At 52.0% G+C, this 24753-nt stretch overlaps 1 protein-coding gene and 1 long non-coding RNA gene across 4 annotated transcripts in view; one reads left to right on the top strand and one right to left on the bottom strand.

Annotated features, from left to right (window-relative positions):
- Positions 1-10847, bottom strand: part of Ppl (periplakin) — a 49856-nt gene extending 39009 nt beyond the window's left edge. For both annotated transcript variants that reach the window (XM_040748122.1, XM_040748123.1), the window contains exon 1: positions 10659-10847. In XM_040748122.1, the coding sequence (XP_040604056.1) occupies positions 10659-10720 (62 nt within the window). In that variant the 5' untranslated portion in view covers positions 10721-10847. The remainder of the gene's footprint in view (positions 1-10658) is intronic.
- A 78-nt stretch (positions 10848-10925) lies between these two features.
- On the top strand, positions 10926-14727 carry LOC110342997. Of its 2 annotated transcripts, none has more exons than XR_002385191.2 (3): positions 10926-11257; positions 12476-12581; positions 14390-14727. It is a non-coding gene; the product is annotated as an uncharacterized LOC110342997 (long non-coding RNA). The 2 variants fall into 2 exon arrangements; XR_005878108.1 differs by having other exon boundaries at positions 12476-12674.
- The last annotated feature ends 10026 nt before the right edge of the window (positions 14728-24753 follow it).

Raw genomic sequence — 24753 nt, 5'->3', positions numbered from 1 at the left:
TCCTTGACAACCTGACTCCCAGATGAGCCGGAGCTTCAGCCATGCCTAACTGAGCCCTGGTCTGAGCAAAGAGGGCCAGCGGATGACTGTGTGCAGGACACCAGCTGCAGCATCACAGGCCCCCAGGACACAGGGTGGAGACGGGGACTTGGCTTGTCCCCAAACTGAGAGAACAGCCTTTTCCCCAGAGCAGACATGCTGAGAGTCAATTGCTCCCTAGTGACCCTGGTCTCCACCACCACCCCTCCCCGGCTGTCCCTGCCTGCCCAGCCTGTCTTTGTCCCCTGCCTCTCCTTGTGTAGAGTAGGGCCTGGGACAATTGGCACTCCATCTTTGCAGAGCCACCTGACTCTCCAGGCCCGAATCCGTCCCCATGCACCAGCCCTTGGCCTCGTCTCAGTTCCTTCCTTTGGGGGTTAATTTGGTCTCAGTGAGTGCTGGGTGTGTGCAGATGGGCAACGGTCTGAGCAGGAATGCCTGGAACGTGGGAGTCACACCCACCCCTTCCTGGGAACTGCTCACCTCCCCAGAGCCACCGCACATTCTCGGTCCCACCTGCCATTCTGGCTCTTACCAGCCTCTGAAACCAGGGGTGGGCTCACTGGCTCCTGGGGCATCAGGTCTGACAGAGGCTGACTTGGGTGTGGCAGAGCCCCCAACCTGGTCTCCTGTACACAGTGACTCAGAATGTGACTGGAATGTCAGGAGTTAAACACAGAGCATGCACTAGGTGCTGATTGCCTGCTCAGCCTTTACATGTGTCATAATTTTCATTTATTAAAACCTAAGGAGCTGGGGGGCCGGGTGATGGTGGTGCACACCTTTAATCCCAGCACTCAGGAGGCAGAGGCAGAGGCAGGTGGATTTTTCTGTGAGTTTGAGGCCAGCCTGGTCTACAGAGCAAGTTCCAGGACAGGCTCTAAAGCTACAGAGAAACTGTGTCTCAAAAACAAAAAATCTAAGGACCTGAGAAGGGTAGCACTGTAGAGTTACTGGGGCTGGGCTCTTTATTATTATTATTATTATTACATTTCATTTAGTGTATGTGTGTGTGTGTGTGTGTGTGTGTGTGTGTGTGTGTGTGTTTCTTTTTGAGACAGGGCCTCGTTATGTAGCTCGGGTTGGCCTTTAGCTGATGATCCTACTGGCCCTGCCTCCCTGTTGCGGGAATTGCAAGGGTGCACCATCACACATTACTTTTCAACGGCCTTTAATTCCAGGCCTTGCATGTGTTTGGGGCTCCATCAGCAGCATTGAACTGATCAGGTACTCTATAAAACATCAGCAACTCCTACACTCCTACACCTCCTACACTCTTAAACTCTTACACTCCTACACCCCTACACTCCTACACCCCTACACTCCTACACCCCTACACTCCTACACCTCCTACACCCCTATACTCCTACACCTCCTACACTCCTACACCTCCTACACCCTTACACTCCTACACCTCCTACACCCCTACACCTCCTACGCTCCTACACCTCCTACACTCCTACACCTCCTACACTCCTACACCCCCTACACTCCTACACCCCCTACACTCCTGCACACCCTACATTCCCACACTCCTACACTCCTACACCCTTTTCCAGATGAAGTTATCTGAGGCTTTGCAGACTTTAGAAACCTGTCCAAGGTCACACAGCTAAGAAACTGTGGTATCAGGATTTGACTCTAAGCAGCTGGTCTCCAAAACAACCTCCCCAGTCCAAGGGGGACATCAATACAAAGTCCCGCCCACCCCACCCCAGACAAAGTGGCAAGAGGCACCGGAGACAGAAGGGTGGGGCATTCACTACCAAGAGTGACAAGGTAATTGACATCTTGTTGGCATCTTTGTCAGTACAATTAATCCCTGGTAACAGGCAAGGTAACAATCAGTGGTGGTAAACTGAGGCTGAGTCATTCTTGTAGATGTGACCACAAGGGACTCCCCACCTGTTCCTCTGAACAGGACATTCAAGTGCTAGGAACCAGCATCACAGGAACCTGGGCCACATGCCCCACCCAGTGATGACACAGGCTCCTCTCTGACCCTCAGGCCACCTGCCAAGCTGGGTGTCCCTGGCTCCTGTGGAGGTGGAATGCTGAGCTTCAGAGCAGATGGTGTGGTGGGGGCCTCGTGATTCTCTTAACACAGCTGCACGTCTGTACCCAGAGGGGTCAGTAGAATTACTTCGTGGTGTTTTTTTTAATGCAGTTGGTATTGTTTTTATTCACTTTATTGGAGACAATCTTTCTATGTACCTAGACTGGTCAGTCAATAGACATAGCAGCTCAATACATCTCACTCCTGCTCCCCAAGTCCTTGCCATCTCCCTTCCCCTGTCACAGACCCTGGGGACAGGACTTTGGCCATAAGCCCCTGGAGATATGAGCTGTAGACATGCCATTAAATGCCTATATCCCAAGTCCCAAGTTTATGCAAGCCCGGAATTAAGGGTTATAGATGGGCCCACCCTAAAGATGAGTAAATCTTTATTGTTCTAAACTTTATAGGTTAATAGGAGGGCTAAGAAAACACCCCAATGATTATAATTAGGACCATTGCCTAGACCAGGGTATTTTCAGTCTCATTAGTCCCATTCAGAAACAGAATCTTACTATGTAGACCAGGCTGATATTGAACTTGCAGTCCTCCTGTTTCAGCCTCCTGAGTGCTAGGATTACAGGTGCTCTTATGATCTAAATTTAAGTGTGGAAAATATAGCTCAATCCAATAAAAATGAATAAAGAACAAAGAAACAAAAAAGGAAGCACTATAAACAGCAATACAACAGAGTGAATCCAAATACATTGGTCACTACAATAGATATAAATGAGTTAAACTCTATAATTAAGGGACTGGGGATCTAGTTCAAGTTAACAGAGTGTTTGTTTGGCACACACAAAGCGTGGGTTCAACCCTCGGTACCTCATAACTTGGGCATGATGGCTCATTGTTGTAATCTCAATATTTGGGAAATGGGGGAAGGAGGATCAGGAGTCCAAGGTAATTCTTAGCTCCATGGCAAGTTTAAGGCCATCTTGGACTACAAAGATAGCTAGAAAGGTAGCCCTCTCAGACTGGACTGAAACTCACAGAGATCCACCTGAGTCTGCCTTTCAAGCAGTGGAGCACACTTTTAATCCCAGCACTCGGGAGGCAGAGGCAGGAGGATCTCTGTGAGTTTGAGGCCAGCCTGGTCTACAGAGCGAGTTCCAGGACAGCCAGGGCCACAGAAAGAAACCCTGTTTCAAAAACAAAACAAAACAAAAGGTGTGCATCACCAGGTCTGACCTGTATGACATTTTAAGACATACCTGAAACTAAGTGTTACAAGAACGATGAGCGTAAAGGAACATAAGGTGACATTCCAGGAAGCTGCCACTGAAAGGGGGGTATAATGTACACACCCCTAAAGGCAGGGAAGAGCGTGACATCAGCACCATTGCTGTGGTTACTCCTGACTGCATAGCTCCAGACAGAGGCAGCTGCTCAGAGGGTTCAGGCTTCACTAGTCTCAGGTAAGCTATATCCTGGTAGACATCCTCAGGGTATTCTGAAATACAGCCAGGGCTGAGAACAAGGAACTGAAGCACAGTAGCTGTTGAAGCTGAGCAACATGAATGAGAAAAAGTTCCAAGTCTCCACCGGAAGAAAATCTTAAGATAAAGCCACATACAGGTGGTGTTCAACAAATGCCAGATTGATTAGCCAATTGGTTGAAACTTTCCCTACAAGAAACTTTGGTGGTAATTGCACAATAAATTCCCCCACACCCAGTTATTAATACTGGGGAAGTAAATCCTATGCTGAGTGGTTGCTGGGGCAGTAATTCCTGCTCTATTTTTAAGGCCTGAACTATTTCTACCCAAGGAAGGCCGCCCATCTCCTGGCCTCTGGGCGTCTGGTTCTTATTACACACAGAGGTCAAGTTGCTTTGGGTCATGAAGCTGGTCTTGGAGATTCCTATGGATATTTACCGTGCTCAAGCTAACCATGGTGCCTCTGGGCATTAGAATGTCACTCTGAGAGTCGAGCCAGCAGAATAGTACCAAAATGAAGTGGTCACCCCACCTGCCACCAGGACTAAGTGGATGTCCTTTCATGGCCATTTTCACTTCAGGTCTTCTTTTAAAAAAAAAATCAAAGGTGGGCTGGAGAGCTGGCTCAGAGGTTAAGAGCACTAGCTGTTCTTCCAGAGGTTCTGAGTTCAATTCCCAGCACCCACCTGGTGGCTCACAACCATCTGTAATGAGATCTAGTGCCCTCTTCTGGTGTACAAGCATACATGCAGGCAGAACACGATGTATAATAAATAAATCTTTTAAAAAAATCAAAGGTCATTTATATCACCTATCCAGCCTCCATCTCAGGAATATATACTTTTATTTTTATATACTTATTATTTTTATAGGTGTTTTGCCTCTATGTCCATCTATACACCACAAGTGTTCCCAGTGCTGAGGAAGTCAGAAACGGGCATTGGACCCCCTGGGACTGAGTTGCACAAGGTTGTGAACCACCATGTGGTCTTAAGAACAAAACCCAGGTCCTCTGGAAGAGCAGCATGTGTTCTCAACTGCTGAGCCATCTCTCCAGCCCCCTCATTTATATTTTTAATACACCTGTTCATCTACATCCAGACGCTAGTTATCAATAAAATTGCTTTGTGTTTTCTTCCCCCTTTTCATTGCTGTTGTTAGTTGCTTTTGTTTTGTTTTGAAATAAGGTCTCACTATGTGGCCTAGACTGACCCTGAAGGCAGTCTCCTGCCTCAGCCTCCCCAGCGCTGGGATGGCAGGCCTGATTCACTTGCTGATGTCGACGTCTCTCACCTTTCATCCCTCGCTTTGCCTGCTTAGGGCGGCCCCACGGAGAGTACAATGTGCCCTGTCAAATCCCTCTGCAGTTACCTTTTTTTTTGGGGGGGGGTTTCGAGACAGGGTTTCTCTGTGGCTTTGGAGGCTGTCCTGGAACTCGCTTGGTAGTCCAGGCTGGTCTCGAACTCACAGAGATCCGCCTGCCTCTGCCTCCCGAGTGCTGGGATTAAAGGCGTGCACCACCAAAGCCCGGCTCCTCTGCAGTTATCTTTATCAGTCCATCTCCTGCCTGCCTTTGGGCTCTGCTTAGACGCCCCCACCCCCCTCCTCCCTGTTTTGCGGTACCCAGTGTCCTTCATTGTTACCTGTTGTTTACTCTGCCTCCTCCCTAGTCCAGGACCGAGGCTGGGTGGGGGTGGGGCCACACAAGTCAAGCCCTCTCCCAAAGAGAAGTCTACCCCACTAACTTCCCTTCTCTATTCCCCAGGCTCTGATCAATGTCTGCCCCCATTCCCTCATTCATGGGCCAGTGGGATACCACACAAACCCAAATGACCCCGAGATAACGCTGACTTAGGTGAGACAATGGGCTGGGAGGATGGGTGTGTCCCAGTAAAGAGGCTTGGGGTGGGGGGCGTGGCTTCCCTGGGAACCAAAGTAAATTGGGGAGAAGAAGCAGCAGAGAAGGGGAAAGGGCCCTTTGGGCAGGAGGCACAGCCTGGCTAAAGGCCTTGTAACTAGGAGCAGCGTGGAGACAGGAGAGGCACTCATGCAGTGCAGGGTGGCGTTTGCCAGTGTCCCGGAACAAAGAGTGAAGTTAGACAGTGCGGGCGTCGTCATCACATGCGGCGGCAGTCGCCATGCCTGCAGCAGGGAGACGGACCGCTGGGCTGGGGCAGGAATGCCAAAGGGCAGCTGCAGGCATCCAAGGGGGCTGGGAGTTCTGGAGGCAGCAGGAGCGAGGAGCCATTTGAGGGAGGCCTCTCAGGCTTAGGAGGCTGAACTGCAAAAGCAGAAAGAAGAAAGCCCCGAGGCCAGTTCCTCCTCTGCTGCCTGGACAGGCTGAGGCAGGCAGGAGGGCACAGACAGTGCCAGTGAGGTCCCACACTGCCTACAGGGGATTGCTGTACCCTGGGAGTGCCTGATCCCCAGCCCTTCAGCTTTGGGTGTTAACTAACACTTACAGGGTGTTGACTGAGCTGTGCTGCCCAAAACTCCGCCCCCCCCCTCGGGCAAGGCTGCCCACCACCTCATTAGCAATGCTGACCACTGGCTGAGCCCAGCTCTGTCCCAGATTTCATCTGCCAACATCGCTTGCAGAGGGGAGAGCAGCCAGACCAGGACAGGAGGCTCAAGAAGGCAATCCCAACACATGGGGAGCTTAGGCAATAGAACTGTCATTGAGTTCAAAATTAATCTGGGCTACATAGTTAATTGGGGTCAGCCTGGGCTACAAAATGAGTTTGAAGTCAGTGAGTTCAAAGCTACCTTGGGCTACATAGTAAGCTGAGACCCTGCCTAAACAAACTTTCTCCAACCCTATCCCTAAGAACAATTGGGAGGGCATAGTAGCAATGTCTGTAGAGCTGGAGTCAACATGCTGCCTTCTGGCTTGAGAGTCCCTGGACTGGACTGCCTCCAGCCTCAGGTATGGGGGTAGGACTCCTCCTCAGGAACTGGGCCCCAGCATAGGCCACTTGTGAGAGCCTAGGATGGTGCCTTTACGTTCAACTTCAGTGTTCACCTCTGGGAAATGGAACCCAGCTCATCCGTGGGCATGCAGTCGGAATGACACGTTACCATATCCCAGCCATGTGCAGGGAAGCAGTGGACAGTTCACTCTGCCCAAAACACTCAGGTACCTGAGGGTGGTGCACTTCACTGACAGGCCCTTCCCTAAATCCTCCTTCCAGCTGTCACTCATCAGTGGGTACATGCATGGCCTACTTGAGTCTGCTGCCTGGCAGGCTTCTCGATGTAGGTCCATGTCCCTCTTAGCAGTGTGTGATGGCTACTTCCTCTGAGACTGCTCCATAGCTGGGCTATCACATAGTCAATGTACTGATCCACTCAGCAGCTGGTCCAAGTGATGTCTATATCACTATGCCCATTGCTCAGAGATATGCAGTGATCTCCTCAAGGTCAAGCAGCTCAGGAAAGGCACATCTGGCTGGGACTTGAACTCATTCCTAGTGGACGTCAAACACTGCTCTTAGCCACCAAGATGGTCAGGGTACCCCAAGATATGCTTCTTTCCAGTCTCCTCTCTACACACGGGACCCTCCCACTGGGGCAGAGCCATTTGTGCTGTTATTCTTGATAGCCAACTTGAGAAAACCTAGACTCATTTTGGAGACAAATTTCTGGGCATGTCTGCCAGAGGGTGTCTAGATTAGGTTAGTCGAGGTGCAAAGACCCACCCTAAATGCAGACAGCACCAATCCATGAGCTGGGGTCCCAGACTGAAGAAAAGGCACACAGTGAGCTAGGGACCAGCATCCATCCCTTCTGCACACTGAGGGTGCAGGGTGACCAGCTGCCTCACACTGTGGCAGACTGTATCCTAGAACTGTGAGCTAAAGCCAACCCTCCTTCTCCTTAAGTGGCTTTTGCTGGTATTTTGTCACAGCAGTGAGTAACTAACACAGCCTTCTTCTGAAGACCGGATGTAGCCAGGAAGTGCAATCAAACCCTGGGAGAGGGTATGATGGTCAGGCAGGATAGGATGGGGGGCACATGACTGGAGGTGGACCTGTGAGATCAGTTCTATTTAATTTTTTAGACAAGGTCTCTCTATGTAGATTGGACTGGCCTGGAACTCACAGAGATGGTTCATTGAGGTCAAGATTTTGTCTGTGGATTCAGTCTTATCCAAAAGGCAGCCGATCTTAAGTGCTCCACTCAGACATCTTTCCCCAGAACTCCTCCCTGACTTGGATGCCCTCTGACCTGACAACCTCAACCTGTCTGGCTAATTCGATGCTCTCTTGACCCCATCAATCCAACAGTCACATGGTCATACCTGTGTTTAAGCTTAACCTCATCTTATCTCCCTAGTATGACGCCAGCAACTGAGTGCGGGGAGTTGTTAAGATCTCCCTCAGCTTAGCTCCACCCACTGGGAATGTCACAGCTTGTTCCTGAGTATAGCAGGTATATCCTCTACATTCCTGTTTGTTTTTAAACAGGGTCTCATGCAGTTTCAGCTGGTTTAAAATCCTCTATGTAAACAGGGATGACCTTGAACTTCTGACCCTACTGCCTTCACGTCCCAAGTGCTGGGATACAGGCGCGTGCACCAACCGATCTACAGCCCCTGCCACAAAGGCCCTGCATTTGTGACATCTTCACCATGGCTATGTTGACCCTCCCTAAGGTTCTCACCCTTCTCTCTGGGTTATATCCCTTAATCCTTAGCCAGTGCTCACAGGTAGACACTGTTATCCCCATTCCAGGTAAGACAGTACCTCAGAAAGGACAAGACTCTCCACTAAGATGCACATCCAGGAGAGTGGGAACACGTGCCCTCCAGAACCTCCCTGTTAGTCTAGATGCTATCCGCAGTGACCTGCACCACCAAGCCTGACCCTGTCATTAGTTCAGGTGTGAACACCAACTCCACACCTGTCATTAGGAACCAGGTTGACAGGAGCAGCGGGGTTCACACCCTGCCTAACTAAAAGGCAGACAGACAGGGAGAGTGTGCCTCTCTGTTCCCTGACAGGGACTTGCGCTGTCCAAGCCTTTGGCTGCCTGGGTGGAACGTTCCCTCAGGCCTGCTGGGTCCCCTGAACTTGGAAAAACACTAATAACCCTTGCCTGGGTACTTCTGACATGCCGGGAATCTTTTCTCCTGCCCTCCACGGGTGAAAGGTTGATCATCCTGTACTTTGCAGGCAGGGGAAACTGAGGCTCAGAGCTTCCCACCATATAGTAAAACCAGGATGAGCAGGAAGCCTTTTGCTCCCTGGACCCAAGCTCCTACCCACTTTCCTCCAAGACTGCACTCTCCCTCAAACAGCAAGAGGAGCCACAGAGAACTCAGAGTGAGGGATAACTTAGGGGGATGTGCACTATGGCTAGCAACCGGAGTTTAGCACGATAAGGGGACATATACACCACCGCCGCCACCATCATTGTGTTTGCTACAGGGCTGGCTGGGCACCAGCCAATGTTACAGAGATTCTTTTAGTCCCAGTTCTGGAGAGGCTGAGGCAGGAGACTGCAAGGGGGTGGGGACAAGCAGAGGACACCCTAGGCTAGGAGACCATGAAGAGAAGTGTCTGGTTCTACTCAGGGCTGGGTGACCACAAGGACATGGGAGCCCAAAGGAGGCTTTACCCAGTTGTGGAAGCCCTCTAAGCTGAGGTCCACGCTAAGGCTGCCAGCCAAGGGCAAGATGGGACTGCCTAGGCCAGGAAGAGGGCAGGACTCCTGTACTTAACCACCCGCTCACTCGCAGAGTCCCCGCAGCTGGAAAAGATGGAACCCTTCCTTCCTCCCCTCCCTGATCGCTTGGCTTTGCTGTCAGGTCCCAGCCCAGGCCTTCAGGGCTGGAGGGCTGGGATGTGTGACTCTTTTCTTGTTGAGGACCACAGGGGCATGGAGTATCCGATTGTGCAATACTCAAGAGAGCAGCACAAGGACTGGCGGGGACCCCAGCTGGGTCTGGCAGCCAGCTGGACGAGCCACAGAGGAACAGTATGAAGGGCCTTGCCCAGCGTCTGGGGTTGTGAAAGACGGGGTTGATGAGGGGAGGGCAGAAGAGGGGAGGGGACCTCAGAACAAGGGAAGAAATTACCCTGAGCTTCAAACAGCCCTGTGAGTGGGACCACGGGGCAGCCGAATTCCTGAAAGCATAAGACCATGCGGGCCACTCTCCCGGCTGCAGTGCACAGGGCACCTGTCTCAGAGGCTCTGGGCCCGGAGTCCCTCCCGGCCACTCTTGCCTTCACACGGAGTCGGGGGGGGGGATGACCTGCTCATGGGCCAGTGGAGGACAGCGAGGTGTAGCATCAATCAGCCAGGTGAGCTGTGACATTTGCTACTTCTCATCTGCCTTAAGTCCTTTAGGGGACCCCCCCAACCCCCTAGTGAGGTATCAAGGCAGACAGGCACGAGTTCCACCTACTCCCTCAATCTCAGCAACTCCACCAGTCTCCCCCAAACCGGTTATTAAGGGAATGAATACATTAGGCTTATCAAAACCGACGTGGGTTGCTTCTCCATCCAGACGCATCAAGACATGTCATTCGCTTCTCGGGCGGCCCTGGGAACCCAGAGATCGCAGACGCGGCCAGTTTCGGGGCTGGGAGGGGGGACGGGGAGCGCCGGGAGCCACACCCCTCAGAAATCACGCAGTGAGAAAGAGGCCGGTCCCCACCCAGCCTCCGAAGAGCCTGGGCCCCCGCCGCCCCTGCACCCACCGCGTACTTTGAATGCTCCAGCACACGCAGGCAGGTGCAGCTCGGGGAGCGTTAGGACAGGTGGCCTTGGGGCCACTGCCACCATCTCTCTCAGCCCAACGCCAGCAGCACCTGTTCGGTCTACAAGTCCCTCACCCTACACCCAGCTTATGTTCTTTAAGTCTCAGGGTAGCCACACAACGCTTCACAACCGAAATTCCAGGCTCAGGACAACTCTACAGCTTGTACTCCTTACTCAAGTCCCCACCAACTAGGCCCCCAAGTAGCGCATCCTGTGGCTCGAGAATCCCTCGTGTCCCTCTTGCTGCCCCTCACCGGTTCCATCCCACCAGGGCAGAACTTCCCAGCTCCAGAGGCGTCCCCAAGCATCCCTGGCTCAGCGCCGAGTCTCCCGCATCCCAGCCCAGGGTGCCCCCTCACCTCCGGGTCTGCACGGTTGGGCTGTATTTGCCTTTGTTTCTCTTCCTGAAGAGCGAGTGCATGGTGGCGCTTGGGACGGAGGGACCTGGGACGCGGAGACAGGCCCGGCGCGCACCGAAAGCGGGCGGCGGGCTCAGGTGAAAGGCGGCGGCAGCGGCGGCGGCGGCGGCGCGCGGAGCCCCTAGTGAGGAGGGCCGCGGGTTCTGGTCACTACTGGGACAGGGCGGGGCGATCGCTGGCCACTCGCTTGCCTGCCGCTCCCCGGGAAGGTGGCGCTTACCTTGCGGGCGGGGCTTCAGGCGCGCTCCCTAGGTCCCCGCCGGACACCGCCCCCGCCGCCTGGTACTGCAGAGGCTGCGCAGCGGGTAGCCAGAACCGGGACTCCCAGTCCACCTGCGCCAGAGCACGAGGCCGCGCCCATCATGCATGTCGGGCCTGGCGCGCCCCCTGGCTGAAGGGCTTACCTGGGCTTACCGAGTCACCACAGACACTCCTCTTTTTATGACTCCCAGCTGGAACCTGAGTCAGAAGTGGGAGACTGGAGGTGGAGGTGGAGGTGGGGTCTCTGTGCCCTGCATGGTCAACAAATCGCACTCAAGGTGAGGGCAACGTGACGGGCGATGGCCACAGCCACAGAGTGGCACTGAATTCAGATCCTGTGGCCACCTATGGTCGGTCAAGATTTCTCTACCTCGGTTTCCTCCTTTGCCAAAGGATAACGACCCACATCCGGAAGGGCTATAGGAGATTCCTGAAGCTAATTCACCAAAGACCTTGGCACACAGTGCCAGCTCTAACAAGCAGGAAGCTTGGCCGCTACTGCCACCCAGGCTAACTGAGGCGGGGGTAGGGGGGAGCATAAATATCCCTTGAAACTTTCATAACCCCGGGCCCTGGCATGATAGAGACTTCATGGTAGGCCGTAAAAGCTGCTTAGTTCTGGCTGAGAATAGCAACGTTGCGCAATCCTGCCAGCATGTCCTGGCATGAGACCGGGCTGGGAGCAGGAAACTGGTAGTGGAAACACAGAGGTTTATTCCGTTCAGAGCTGTACTGGCATCCCAGGACCTCAGGGGGCCTGCAGCAAGGAACACGTCTCTGTTTTTGTTGACTGACGGAAAACTGAGTCTGGGTAGGAGTGCCAGTGGAAGAAACAGCTGAGAGTACTCAGTGCCACCCTGGGGTGGGTAAGGATAGGGGCGTGGGTGGGCGTGGGGGTGGGAGCTCATCTGGGAAGATGTGCTCTGGAGAGACACCATAGACAGCCAAAGGGCTTAGAGTTCAAGTGGGGAGGCCTTGAGAGTGATCAGGAACGGACAGCTGTGGGCCTTGGGTAGAGCATCAAGAGACTTGGATTCAAATTCAGCTGTCTGTCTCCAGTCTTGGTCCCGTGGGTTTAAAATAAGGAGGTTGGTGCTGGGGTGCGGGCATGGACATGGCTCAAGAGCTAAGAGAACATATTGCTCGTGCAGGGGACCCGTTAGTTCCCAGGACCCATGTTCTGGGACCTGAGGCCTTCTGGATTCCACAGGTACCTTCTGTGTTAGCATAATCTCGTGCCCGTACCCACACATGTACCCACACACATACACATAATTTAAAAAAATAAATATACTTTTTAAACTATGGAGGTTGAGTCGAGGAGTGCAGCTCGTGGGAGTTGGGGGTGGGAATAACTACGATACGCTTTTGTGTACATAGAAAACTGAGACACTGTTAGTTTCGATATCCCTGCGGAAGAAGGACACTCTGCACAGGGAAGGAGGGAGGCAGCTAGGACAGACCGGTGCTTTAATCTTCACTTGGTCTCTTTTCAGCTGTGGGGAACAATGAGCAAGCCCCTTTGCCTGTCTGGACCTCAGTTTTCTCCATCTGTGGAATGGGTCAAAGCCAAGTGACTGCGGTGGGATAAGAGCCCTCACAGTGAGTCCCTAGCACAGCCTGATTGTGATTAGAGAGCCCAACAAAAACAGGGACATGTCCTTTGCTGCAGGCTGTCAGCTTACTGGATACCAGGTACAGCTCTGACCAAAACTCCACATTTCCTCAAACACTAAAATCCTTTTCTCAAGAATTCCTGGGTAGGTGGGGGTGAAGTGCTTTGGGGAAGGCTCTGCACAGGGAGCTCCAGGCCCACAAGCTTGGAGTGCTGCAGAGAAACAACAGTGTTGATAGCATCTTACTGGGCTTCTCATCTCTGATGATCCACTCTCCTGAGTGCTGCCTTCGAAGTGAAGCCCCTGGCGCTCCCTGCTCAGGAGGGACCTGGGATCTTGGCTTTTTTCTTGGGAAGGGGCCATACCGAGAGACATTGCCTGACAGGTCTGTGGCCCCATCCGCCAGCTGCAAGTGCCCCAAGTCTGGACACCCCTCTCTCTACCCACCATAGCTCCCAGCTCCCAGGCTCAGGGCAACTGGGCCTGGTGCCCACTGACTCAGCTGGGCCCAGCCCAGGAGTGTTGGAGGGAATTAACAGATTAAGGGAGGAATTCCACTTGGCCCTCACCCACCTTCTCTCTCTGGATTCTAAAGCAGCCAGCCCAGAGCTGGTGCAGCTGTGTGTACATGCCTGGGTGTTTGTGCACGTGTGTATGCACATGTACTCCACACACATCTGTGGGCAGGCAGGATGGGGCTGGGACTCTGCCCTCACCCGTACATCCTCTGGGGACCAGATGGGGTTAGCTTGACATTGCCAAGCTGTCTTCTGCCAAGTGACTCATCCGCTCTGCTGTGGCGGGGGTGGGGAGGCCAGCACTGGGGATGGGTGGGTACTTGTTCCAGGATGGTCAAACCCCATCGAGGAGGCACCTGCAGGACCATCCAGTGCTCAGCAACCAGTGACCCTTGGCCTCTCATACCTGTCCCTTTCCAAAGCTGGGAGGAGGACTTCATTGTTGCTCTGTCTTCACTGTTGCAAGGGTCACCCACACCCTCCTTGTGCTCAGTATTTCCCCAGAAGTTGGAGAGGAATGCACACTCCATGCTCACTTTGAACCAGTTTAAAACAGGAAGAACGACATTCTCTCTGCCTGGGAACAGAGGGCCATGCTTACAGAGGACCAGGATGGAGCCTTCTCCTCCCAGGGTGGAGGCCCAGGGCCATCCTCTCATGGATAGTCCCTCTCTCATCTCCTACATGGTTCCACAACCACCTGGGGAACCTACACTGACAGATACAGATTCCAGCCAGGCACGGTGACAGAGACCTGTCATCTCAGCTGAGGCTGAGGCAGGAGGATTCAAGGGCTGCTGCAGCTCCAGGGTGAGTCCAAGGCTAGCCAGATGACTTAATAGGACCCTGTCTCCAAACAACAGAAACTAAAAAGCGAATATTCAGCGGTATACTGCTTTCCTGGCATGTGTGAGGCTCTACATTCAATTTCTGGTTTCTCCCCTGAGACTGCGGCTGAATGGGTCTTTAGAAGGCCCAAGAACTGCATTTTATCCACACCACGTTCTACCCACTGGGATAACCATCCAGATGAAAACTGCGTTTTAGTGAGCAGCCATCCTCTGAAACATAGAAGCAGGTGGTTTGGGGACTATCTGAAAAACCCAGTTCAAAGCCAGCAGCTTAGCCTCTGGACTGCTTCACCTAGTATGTAGGAGGCAGTCAGTGCACAGGGATGCGTTCAGAGGCCTCTCTCCTCCCCACACTCCCAGAGGACAGGAGGGGGCTGGCCCAGCTTCGCCCTGTATTGTGTAACGCTTATTTACTTTTCTTGCAGGACAATTCTTCGGACGGAAAGTCAGTTCACGTGGGCTGACTCATACGTAAACCCGAGTTGCTCCCCCCTTCCTGGAGCTCCCCATAGTTTCCTCTTGGCAAGAGGGGAAGCTGAGTTCTGGAAGCAGGCACAGAAAAGGGTCCAGGGTGATTGACTCATTGAGTCTTCTTGCTCCCGAGTCACCCCTAGAGCCTCTCCTGCCCAATGGGTAGCCCCACCCTGTGGTCACCCCAGGAGGACAGGCTCCCATGACTCCATGCTACCCTCCCTAGACTGTGGTATGCACCTGTACAGTTGTGTATGTTGCCAAAATATAGACAACTCCCACTACAGTTAAACGGTGATTGCTCTGGTCCCAGGGCCCTGGCACTCTCCCTACATGGCCTGAGTCTGAAGCTCAGACTCCTCTGGGACTATCCCTGGCCCTCTCACACTCACCATGAGAGTTTCTCTACAAAGAGGTCACCCTGTCAGGGCTCTAGAGTGGCTCTAGGTGGGGCTGAACAGGCTCTGCCAGGCACAGCATCCCTGCAGGACAGATTGCCCTGTCTCCTGTCTACGCCCAGTTGCTTCTTCCTGCCTGCTGTCAGGCTCATGCAGACCAGTGCAGCTGCATTCTTGGGTCAGTGTCTAGGGTGTGAATGACCCTGGGGCTAGTCAGGTCAGAAGGTCAGGGCCTTGTTCCCTCCAATGCCCAGAACCCCAAGTGATAGATGAGTCAGGCTACACAAGACGCAGAACTGGAAATCAAACCAGATGTTAGCTTGAGGCCCATCTGTGTTTAGCCGGGCGGTGGTGGCACACACCTTTAATCCCAGAGGCAGGTGGATCTCTGTGAGTTCAAGGCCAGGCTGGACCGACAATCAGAGAAACCCTGTCTTGTAAAACAAAAAACAAACAAACAAACAAACAAACAAAACAAACAAACAAACAAAAAACCCAAAAGCCAATTTAGCCATTCTTCTAGTTGTATGACCTTGGGGAGGTGATTTGTCCCCTCTGTTAAATGAGAAGAACTTGGGAGCTGAGATGTCCAGTCTGAGTTCTTTCATCTCCTTGTGGTGTATCTTCAAGTCTCTTCAAGTATCTTCAAGTCTCTGAACCCCAGTTTCCACATCTGCAAAACGGGAGCATCCTGATAGCAACTCCATAGACTCAATGAAGATGTAAAACAATGAAAGGTAATGAAAAGCACATCGCCACAGCCAATTATCCTGTGAGCCTTGACTCAAGCACCCAGCTGCCAAACCCTGATGGAAATGATGAGCGAGCTACCGCCTCTCCATGCTTTTCAGCTGTAGCCGTCTGATCATGACATGCCTCTCAGGGCAGTTCCTGGAGACTCAGGACCATGTGCTGGCCAAGCTCCCTCATCCCCACTGCTGCCAGCATTAACCATTTGCTGGACAAAGACCATGTTTGGTATTCTCACCTAGTGAATAAGTGTGACCCCAGGGAAGACCTCCAGAGCATCAGGCAAGAGTTAAAGAAGAGGTTTCTTCATTCATTCATTCATTCATTCATTCATTCATTCATCCATTCATCCAATATTTACTTACTCATTTAGAGATAGGATTTTATGCAACCTAGCTGGCCTCAAGTTCCCTTTGTAGGCAGGCCAGCCTCAAGCTCACTACACAGCTGAGAATGACCTTGAATTTCCAATCCTCCTGCCTCCACCTCCTAAGTACTGGAATTCCAAGAGTACCTGGCTTGTGTGGTGCTAGGGATGGCAGCCAGTGTGTGCTAGGTAAGCACTCGGTCAACCATGCCACGTCCCCAGCCCATCACATCACCCAATACTTATTAAGCAGATACAAGTCAGGTCCGGGCTCCTCAGTACATGATATCAGGGTGGGGGCCTCAGAGGCCTTTGCTGTGGAGAAGCAGGATGAGGGTAGGAGATGGGGTAAGTTCAAGGTCCCCGAACAGCAGCCCAGCAGACAAAGGGGCGGTGCACGCGAAGACGACACTGAGTGGGAGCCTGGGACCCTGTGGGGGAAGTGGTCAGACTCAAGGATGAGGGTGTCGGGGTAGAGAAGACCTTCAGCTATAGGCACGAGGTCCCTCAAGTCCTCCTGCATTACTCACCAGAGAAAGAAGTGGACCCATGGCCCCTTGGGCTTCCTTCTTGTGCAATCATCCATTTGCATAGCACCGTCTGTCTGTCCAGCCCACGAGTTACAAGACACATCCTGTGTGCCAGGCCCTTCTCATTGGGAAGATGGTGGAATGGGAAAGCAGGCAGCCACACTGAGTTTTTCTCTCTCTGGGTTCATACATTTGCATATCCTTGTGTTTGCATGGGTACATTGCACACGTGTGTGCATGGGGAGGCAACCTCGGGTAGGTGTTCCCCAGGCACTGTCTACATTGTTTGCTTTTAGTTTTTTTGAGATAGGGTCTCTCACTATGACCTGTGCCTTGCTGCCAGGCTAGGTAGCCTGAGAGCTCCCAGGGATCTGTGTGTCTCTGCCCTCCACCAATGAAACTACAGTGTGCTCTACTGGCCTCATTTTAAAAATTATTGAGCTGGACAGAGGTGGTCCATACCTTTAATCCCAGCACTTGGGAGGCAGAGACAGGCCTATATTCTAGTTCAAGGCTAGCCTGGTCTACAGAGTGAGTTCCAGGACAGCCAGGCTACACAGAGAAACCCTGTTTTGAAAAAGCCCAATAAATAAGTAAAAATAAAATAAAAATATATTGTATTTATCTTTTGCTTATATGAATGGGTGTTCGGCTGCATGTGTCTATGTGCGCCACCTGTGTGTCTTGTGCAAAAGAGGCCACTGGATCTCTGGAATGGGAGTCATAGCCAGTTGTGAGCTGCCTCATGGGTTCTGGGAAATGAGCCTGGGTCCTATGCAAGAGTGGCAGATGCTCTTAGCTGCTAAGTCCAGTCCAGTCCCAGCCCCAACTTTTATGCAGGTGCTGTAAATCAGGTCCTCATGCGGAACAGATGCTTTACACACTGAGCTGTCTCCCCAGTTGCTTCCCACCCTAAAAAAAAAAAAAAAAAGACAAGAAAGAAAGAAAAAACTCAAGTGCCACCCAGTCAGGGAGTGCGGGTAAGTGAGCAACCTCCGTAGCTGGAAGGTGTGCCGACAGACGGGATGTCACCAGGAAGGAAAGCCTGTGAGGTAGTGTGAGTGGGCCTGATTAAAACGCATCTCTGTCTCTGTGACCATCCTGCCAGGATCTGCCCATTAAGTCGGCGTTGACTTTTGTCCCCTCTCTGCTGAGCTCAAACATTCCAGCCTGGGACCCGGTGGCCAAGTGCCCATTGGCTTGTTCTCGGATCACAGATTCAGGGCTTAATCCCAGGCCTGGGCCAAGGTCCCAGACCGATGAATCAATCCCAGCTCTGGGCAGACCTCCCTCCTCCCAGCCCAGGGTCCTGGCACCATCCTTGCATGTGGACGGGCCACCCCTATCCTCACCAAGGGTGCCTCCCCTGCTACTTGTGGGAGGAGCCCTATCCAGGGACTTCCCCAGCCTGAGAGATGCTGCTGAGATTTTGCTTTGCATTTCTGAGGACTGAGCATGAGGCTTCATGAATGCAAGCGTCCTTCTGAGCTATATCTCCAGCCTTTTAAAATATTTATTTATAGGTAGGCATAGTGGCCCATGCCTTTAATCCTAGCACTAGGGAGGCAGAAGCAGGCAGACCTCTTTGAGTTCAAGACCACCTAATCTACATAGTGAGTTCCAGGACAGCCAAAACCACACAGCAAGACCTTGTCTCAATAAACAAAACCAAGAGAAAACAAAAAGATAAGTAAATATTTACTTGTTTATTTATATTTTGTGATAGGGTCTCACTAAGTTGTGTAGCCTGGCTTTGAATTTACGCCGTATTCAGCATTGGCCTTGAACTTTACCCTCCTGCTTCAGCCTCTAGAGTAGCAGCAATCACAGTTCTGGGCTACCAGAATTTTTTTTTCTTTTTTCTTTTTTTCTTTTTTTTTTCGAGACAGGGTTTCTCTGTGGCTTTGGAGGCTGTCCTGGAACTCGCTCTGTAGACCAGGCTGTCCTCGAACTCACAGAGATCCGCCTGCCTCTGCCTCCCGAGTGCTGGGATTAAAGGTGTGCGCCACGACCGCCCGGCTGGCTGTTTATTTTGCTTTTGTGGAAGGGCCATGTAAACTTGACCTGCTGTGTGTTGGGCTTTGTCATACTGAGTAGCTCTAGAGAGTCAGCTGGTTGGTGGGGACAGAGGACCTGGAGTCTGCTCTGTGGACATGGCTTTAATTGTTCAGCCCATGGCATTCTGTGATCAGAACAAGCCTGTGGACAGAATCCCACAGGAAGGTTGAGGACCCCCCCCACTTGCGCCCTGTCCTTGTCACAGGCTCCTGTCTGCTCTCTGGGGGTGACCCCGCCCAGGAATGGGATTCTCCTTCCTCTGGTTGCACATTCTCCTCGGTTTCCCCTCCATCCACAGAAGTCTTCCTCGGGACCCTGTCACATGTAGCATTTATCTGGGTTTCAGATCCAAGACCTCGCCCCTCACCTGTCTTTCTCATTCCCAGCACTGCAGGGGACTGCGTGCTTCCAGGCTCCTCCTCCTTTCTGTTCCCAGACTCCTCCCTCCTCCCTCTCCCTCCTCCCAGGCCTTGCTTTGGGCTCCTCTTCCTCCCTGTCTTCAGGCCCGTCTTCATCTCTTCATCCTCTCTGTTCTCAGGATACTCCCTCTTCCCCGTCTCCATCCTCCTTCTCCCCCCCCCCCCACTTGTTCCTTAGTCTATTCTAAGCCCAGCAGCCAGAGGCTGAGCAGACGGCCCCTATTCTCCTCCTCAGCGGCCTCCCTGGGAATACACCCCTGCCTCAGGACCTTTGACCTCCTTAGCCTGTGCCGGCTCGCCCCACTCAGGTCTACGCTCTGCTCTTTACTGCCCCACTCAGGTCTACCCTCTGTGCTTTACTGCCCCAGCCCCTGCTCAGTGGAGTGTGATGAGCTCACTGCTTGTCTCTCCCTGCACCCGGGGCCCAGCTGTGCTGTTTGCTTCTCAGAAACTTCCATGCCCAGCACCTGCCCGGCTCTCCCTCAGCACGTACTGAATCTGTGTTCCACTTTTGCCCAGTGATCGGGGACACTGAGACCAAAGCCAGGGCCCAAACCCCTGCCCTCCCGCACTGATCTTGAGAGACAGGGAACTGGTCCATCTCTCCGTTTCTGGGGAGCTCAGGGTGTGGCAAGGAGGGGCAGGGGAATAGCAGGATCCTCCCCTCTCACCATCATCAGGCTCCAAGCTTCACTGTAGGATCATGGAGGGAGGGGGCCCAGGATGGGCTGAGCCTTGCGTGTTTGGGGGTACCGTGGCAGTGCCCAGCTTTCCCTTGGCCTCAGCATGGCCATGTTATGTAGGGCTCCATTTGTTGTCTCTCTCCCCTCATGAGGCCTCTCTGCAGATGACCCTGTGCCCCGGTGAGGCCAGAAACTGTCTCCCTTCAGAGCCTGCAGGAGGATGGATTGACGGACACCCACCGCTAGCCTAGTGGGGCCCGTTTCAGCTTCCAGGCCTCTAGGTTTGTGAGATGGGAATTCGGATTGCGTTTCAAGCCACAGGGTTATTGCTGGTGACAGCAGCCCAGGAAGCTAGCATGGAGGCTTGCTGTGGAATACCCCTTCTGTACCCGGAAGACATGCTGCTCTCATTGTTAGTAAAAAGCTAACTGGCCGGTGGCTAGGCAGGGTTTTCAGGACAGAGAGAATGCTGGGGAGAAGGACAGAGTCTGAGAAGATGCCATGGGACTCAGAGCAAGCAGGATGGGAAGGACGTACATGAGGTAAACGGGCCTTGGGACGGCACACAGATGAACAGAAATGGGTCGATTAAAGTTATAAGAGCTAGCTAAAAACAAGCCTAAGCTATCGGCCCATTGTTTATAATTAATATTAAGTCTCGGTGTGGTTATTTGGGGGAGTGGCAGGCGGGACAGAAAATTCTGCCTACAGTGGCTCCTAGCCAGGCCTTGAGGGATCTTGCACCTGGGGTTGTCTGTTCAACCACTGGGGGCAAGCAGAAGAAAGGACCTCGGAGAAGGCAGGGGGAGTAAGGACCAAGGAGGATCCCCTTTCCAGCCCTGTCTCCCATCATAGATGCCCTCCAAATACATTCACCCAAAGGGGAGGCAGTGACCACCCAGGTTCCAAAGGGGACCTTGCTCAGGCAGAGATGCTTTCAAATCATACCCTGCCTCTGCCCTTTTGGAGGTGTTTCCAAAACCCAAGAGTTGGGCATGATGGTGTACTCCTCTTGTTGGAGGCTCAGGAGACCAAGGCAGAGGACTGTGAAGCCGAGACTAGCTTGGGCTACATGGTAAGTCTCAATAAAGAACAACAAAAAACAAAGAGTTGTGGTTTATGTCTGAGATCCCAGCACACAAGAAGTTGATGTAGGAAGGTCATTGCAGGTTTGAGGCCAGCCTGGATGACCTAGTTAGTGAGTCACCTGGAGGTGACTGGCCTACACCCTGGACTACAGAGAAAGACCCTGCCTCAGAAACCTCCAATCAGCCAAACAAGAAACAGGCAAGAGAATCAGAGGGAGTGTGCCCAGGCTCAGAACTCATGAAGGCTCCTGTGGTGATGTGGCCATGAGAGCAAGCTGAGAGCATTGTCTGAGTTTGACTCTTCTCTGGCTGGCAGGCTGTCTGTTTGGATTATCTCCCCATTATTCACATTCTTCTTATCCACCTGTGAAAGCCATGCTGTCAGCCCAGATGCTTGTCCACAGATGACTGAAATGCGGCCTGTCCTCAGAAGAGTATGACTCAGTCACCGAAAGGAAGGAAGGGTGGGGACATTGCACTTGCCCAGCAGCCTGGAGAGAGGCCCTAGGGTCTATCCTCAGCTCTGGGTAAAACAAAACAAACAAAATTCTTGACCAAAGCTGTGGCAGCTCACACCTATAATCTCAGCAGGCAGGAGGCTGGGATGAGAGGATGATAAGGCAGGAGCATGGTGAACTCAAGGCCAGCGCTGGCTATGTAGCAAGAAAGTCACACATACACACACACACACACACACACACACACACACACACACACACACACACACACACACACCACAGAATTTAAAATAAAAATAAATCTTAAAGTGAAATAAAATGAAAGAGGGGACAGTATGGCCACCCATCTGTGACAGAGGGCCAGAATTCACCAGGGTGGATCTGTGAAAACCCCTTCACTGCCTGCTGAGCCGCTCAGCTCCGTGTGCCCCCTCACCCCAGGTTGATGACCCTCCACTATTTAAAGTCTTCTCGCCTTTATGTAACCTTTGGCTCACAGGTGACTCTGGGTGGAGTCCAGAAGCCTTTATGGAAATGAAAAGGCTTGGGGCTGGCTGGGGATCAGAGTGGGCAGGGACCAGCTATACAGGACCTGTGGTCAGCCCCTCTAGACCCTGCTCCTGTCCAATCAAGACTGCAAAGTCACCAGGAACACTGTGTGACATTGTGCAGGCTACAACCTGAGCAACGGTGCCCAGTGCCTCTGACTGTGACCGGGTGGCCCAAGAGGGTCTCCTTGCTGGAGACCCTGAGCTGTGTGCTGAGAACTGAAGAAAGAACACAATTTTGTCAGGTGGTAGTGGTGGTGCACACTTTTAATCCAAGCAATGGGGAGGCAGAGGCAGGTGGATCTCTGTGAGTTCAAGGTCAGCCTGGTGTACAGAATAAGTTCCAGGACAGCCAGGGCTACAAAGAGAAAACCTGTCACAAAAAAATGAAACAAAACAAAAACAAAAAAATTAACCAACCAATCATCCAAAAACAAAACAAAACAAACAAAAAACAAAAACAACCAAACAAAACAACAACAATAAAAAGAATGCAATCAATCAAGACCCTGGATTCTAGGACATTGGGGGACAGATGAGACAGCCTTCAGAAGCAGCAGCCAGGGCAGGCTGAGAGGAGAGACTGCTTCAGCGTGTAGAATTCTTCTGGGAGTGGCAGTGTTGTGAAGCCATACTGTCAGGCTAGTTACACAGTCTTGCAAATGCTCTGAGATCTGCTGATCTACTGTAAGATGGTTACAGTAGGCACTCTCGTGTTATATGTTTTTATTTTACTGTGTGTGTGTGTGCATGTGTGCATGAGAATACAGATGCTTGTGTGTGCAAATGTGTGTGGAAGCTAGGTATCTTCTTCCTTTCTTTTGTTTTGTTTTTTGAGACCGGCTGTACTAGCTAGTTTTATCTCAACCCGACACAAGCTGAAGTCATCTGAGAGGAGGGAACCTCAATTAAGAAAATGTCTCCATAAGATCTGGCTATATGCAAGCCTATAAAGCATTTTCTTAATTAGTGATTGATGAGGGAGGGCCCAGCCCATTGTAGGTGGTGCTAGGTTCTATAAGAAAGCAGGCTGAGCAAACCAGGAAGCAGCACCCCTCCATAGCCTGCCTCTGCATCAGCTCCTGCCTCCAGGTTCCTGCCCTGTGTGAGTTCCTATTCTGATTTCCTTCAGTGATGAACAGTGATGAGGAAGAGTAAGCCAAACAAACCCTTTCCTCCCCAAGTTGCTTTTGGTCATGGTGTTTCATCCCAGTAACAGTAACAGTAGCAAAGACACAGGGTTTCTCTGTGTAGCCCTGGCTGTCCTGGAATTCATTCTGTAGACTATGGCCTCAAATTCAGAGATCCACTTGCCTCTGCCTCTCAAGTGCTGGGATTAGGGGCGTGTGTGCCACCACATCTGACTAGGTGTCTTTTTTTTTTTTTTTTTTTTTTTTTTTTTTGGTTCTTCAAGACAGGGTTTCTCTGTGGCTTTGGAGGCTGTCCTGGAACTCGCTTGGTAGTCCAGGCTGGTCTCGAACTTACAGAGATCCGCCTGCCTCTGCCTCCCGAGTGCTGGGATTAAAGGCGTGCGCCACCAACGCCCGGCCTAGGTGTCTTTTTGAGAACTCCCCATTTTACATTTTGAGGTGGGGGTCTCTCACTTGAATCCAAAGCTCACTAACTCTGTTAGCAAGCTTGCTCCAGGGATCTCCATCTTCTGCACACACGCTGAGGTTACAGGTGGGTAGCCACCCCTGCCTGACACTCCAATGCATGCTAGGGAGCACTGTCCCAGTGTGCACACTTGCTTAGCGGCGCCGTCACCCACCGGGCCATCTCCCTGGGCCCAGGTTACTGATTTACTTACTATCTGTACGTATTAAGACTTGCTTTTGGTTTATTTAACCGTTCCTGTTCATGTGAGTGTATGCGATGTGTGCAGGTACCCTTGGAAGTCAGAAGACCGTACTGGGGACCCTGGTGCTGGAGTTAAAGGCAGATGTGAGCCACCCAGGGTAGGTGCTGGGAATTGAACTTGGGACCACTGCAACATCAGCAAGCACTCTTAACCACTGTCCCATCTCTCCAGCCCCTGTGTATATATATATATGTATATATATATATATATACTTTTTTTTGAGACAGGGCCTCATGTAGCCCATGCTGGCCTCAAACTTGCTATGTAGCAAAGATGACCTTGAACCTTCTGATCCTCTTGTTTCCATTTCTGAGTGCTGATTTTACAGATGGGCTACTTGTGATGCAGTGCGTGGAATTCTGAACTTCGTGGGAGTCAGGCAAACGCTCCCAATGCTCCAGCCCTCCGGTTTTTGTTTTAATTGAGGTGAATTTTATAGAACGTAGATCAACCATCTTAGTGTTTAATACAGTACAATGCTCTTCCCAGCTGTTTCCTCACCACTGCAGCTTTTTTGGGGAGTGGGGGCATTCATATTTGAAAGCCGTTCTGGAAGGGTATGTACAAATCAGTGGTGGGGATAATTAGCACATCAGAGCTAGGAAGAGATTGTGTGTGGATGGAGGTGGTGATATATAAATTCACATCCCTTGCGTTAGGGCAGGAGAGAGCTAGGTTTGCCCACGCAACCCCTTTCCTCAGACTTCCCTGAACCCAACATGTCACCCACTCTTTCTCCTAGTGCAGTGACATCTCCCCTCAAGTTTTGGAGCAGAGAAGGCTGTGATTTAATCCGTGGCGCTGGGAAAACACCAGCTGATGGTGTTATAGTCACTGTGTGTCTTGCTGATCCCAGGGCAAAGAACAGGTTCCCTCATAGAGTCCTGCTAGGATACGACTCCCGGAACCGAACAATCACCTGTGGCAACTTGGGTTATCTTTTGCTGCCACCCTGTGGTAGGTCTGAGAATTTCGACTCGTATTTCTGTACTTTGTAACCTAGATAGCACTTAGCACATGCTGTCTGCTAAATCCTAGTAAGATCTCTTGCGGCTACCTGGACAGCCACGACAAGAGGATAGCAACGATGCCCGAGCCATCTCCTCTATTCTTGCCAGGTGAAACAGCAGATTGGGAAAAGGGAGGGCTGACGGGAGT

This window comes from Mesocricetus auratus, unplaced genomic scaffold (assembly GCF_017639785.1).
Source record: "Mesocricetus auratus isolate SY011 unplaced genomic scaffold, BCM_Maur_2.0 Super-Scaffold_100007, whole genome shotgun sequence".
Taxonomy (NCBI): Eukaryota; Metazoa; Chordata; class Mammalia; order Rodentia; family Cricetidae; genus Mesocricetus; species Mesocricetus auratus.
The sequence above is the reverse complement of the archived record's forward strand: the minus strand, read 5'-3'. Positions and strand labels throughout refer to the sequence as shown.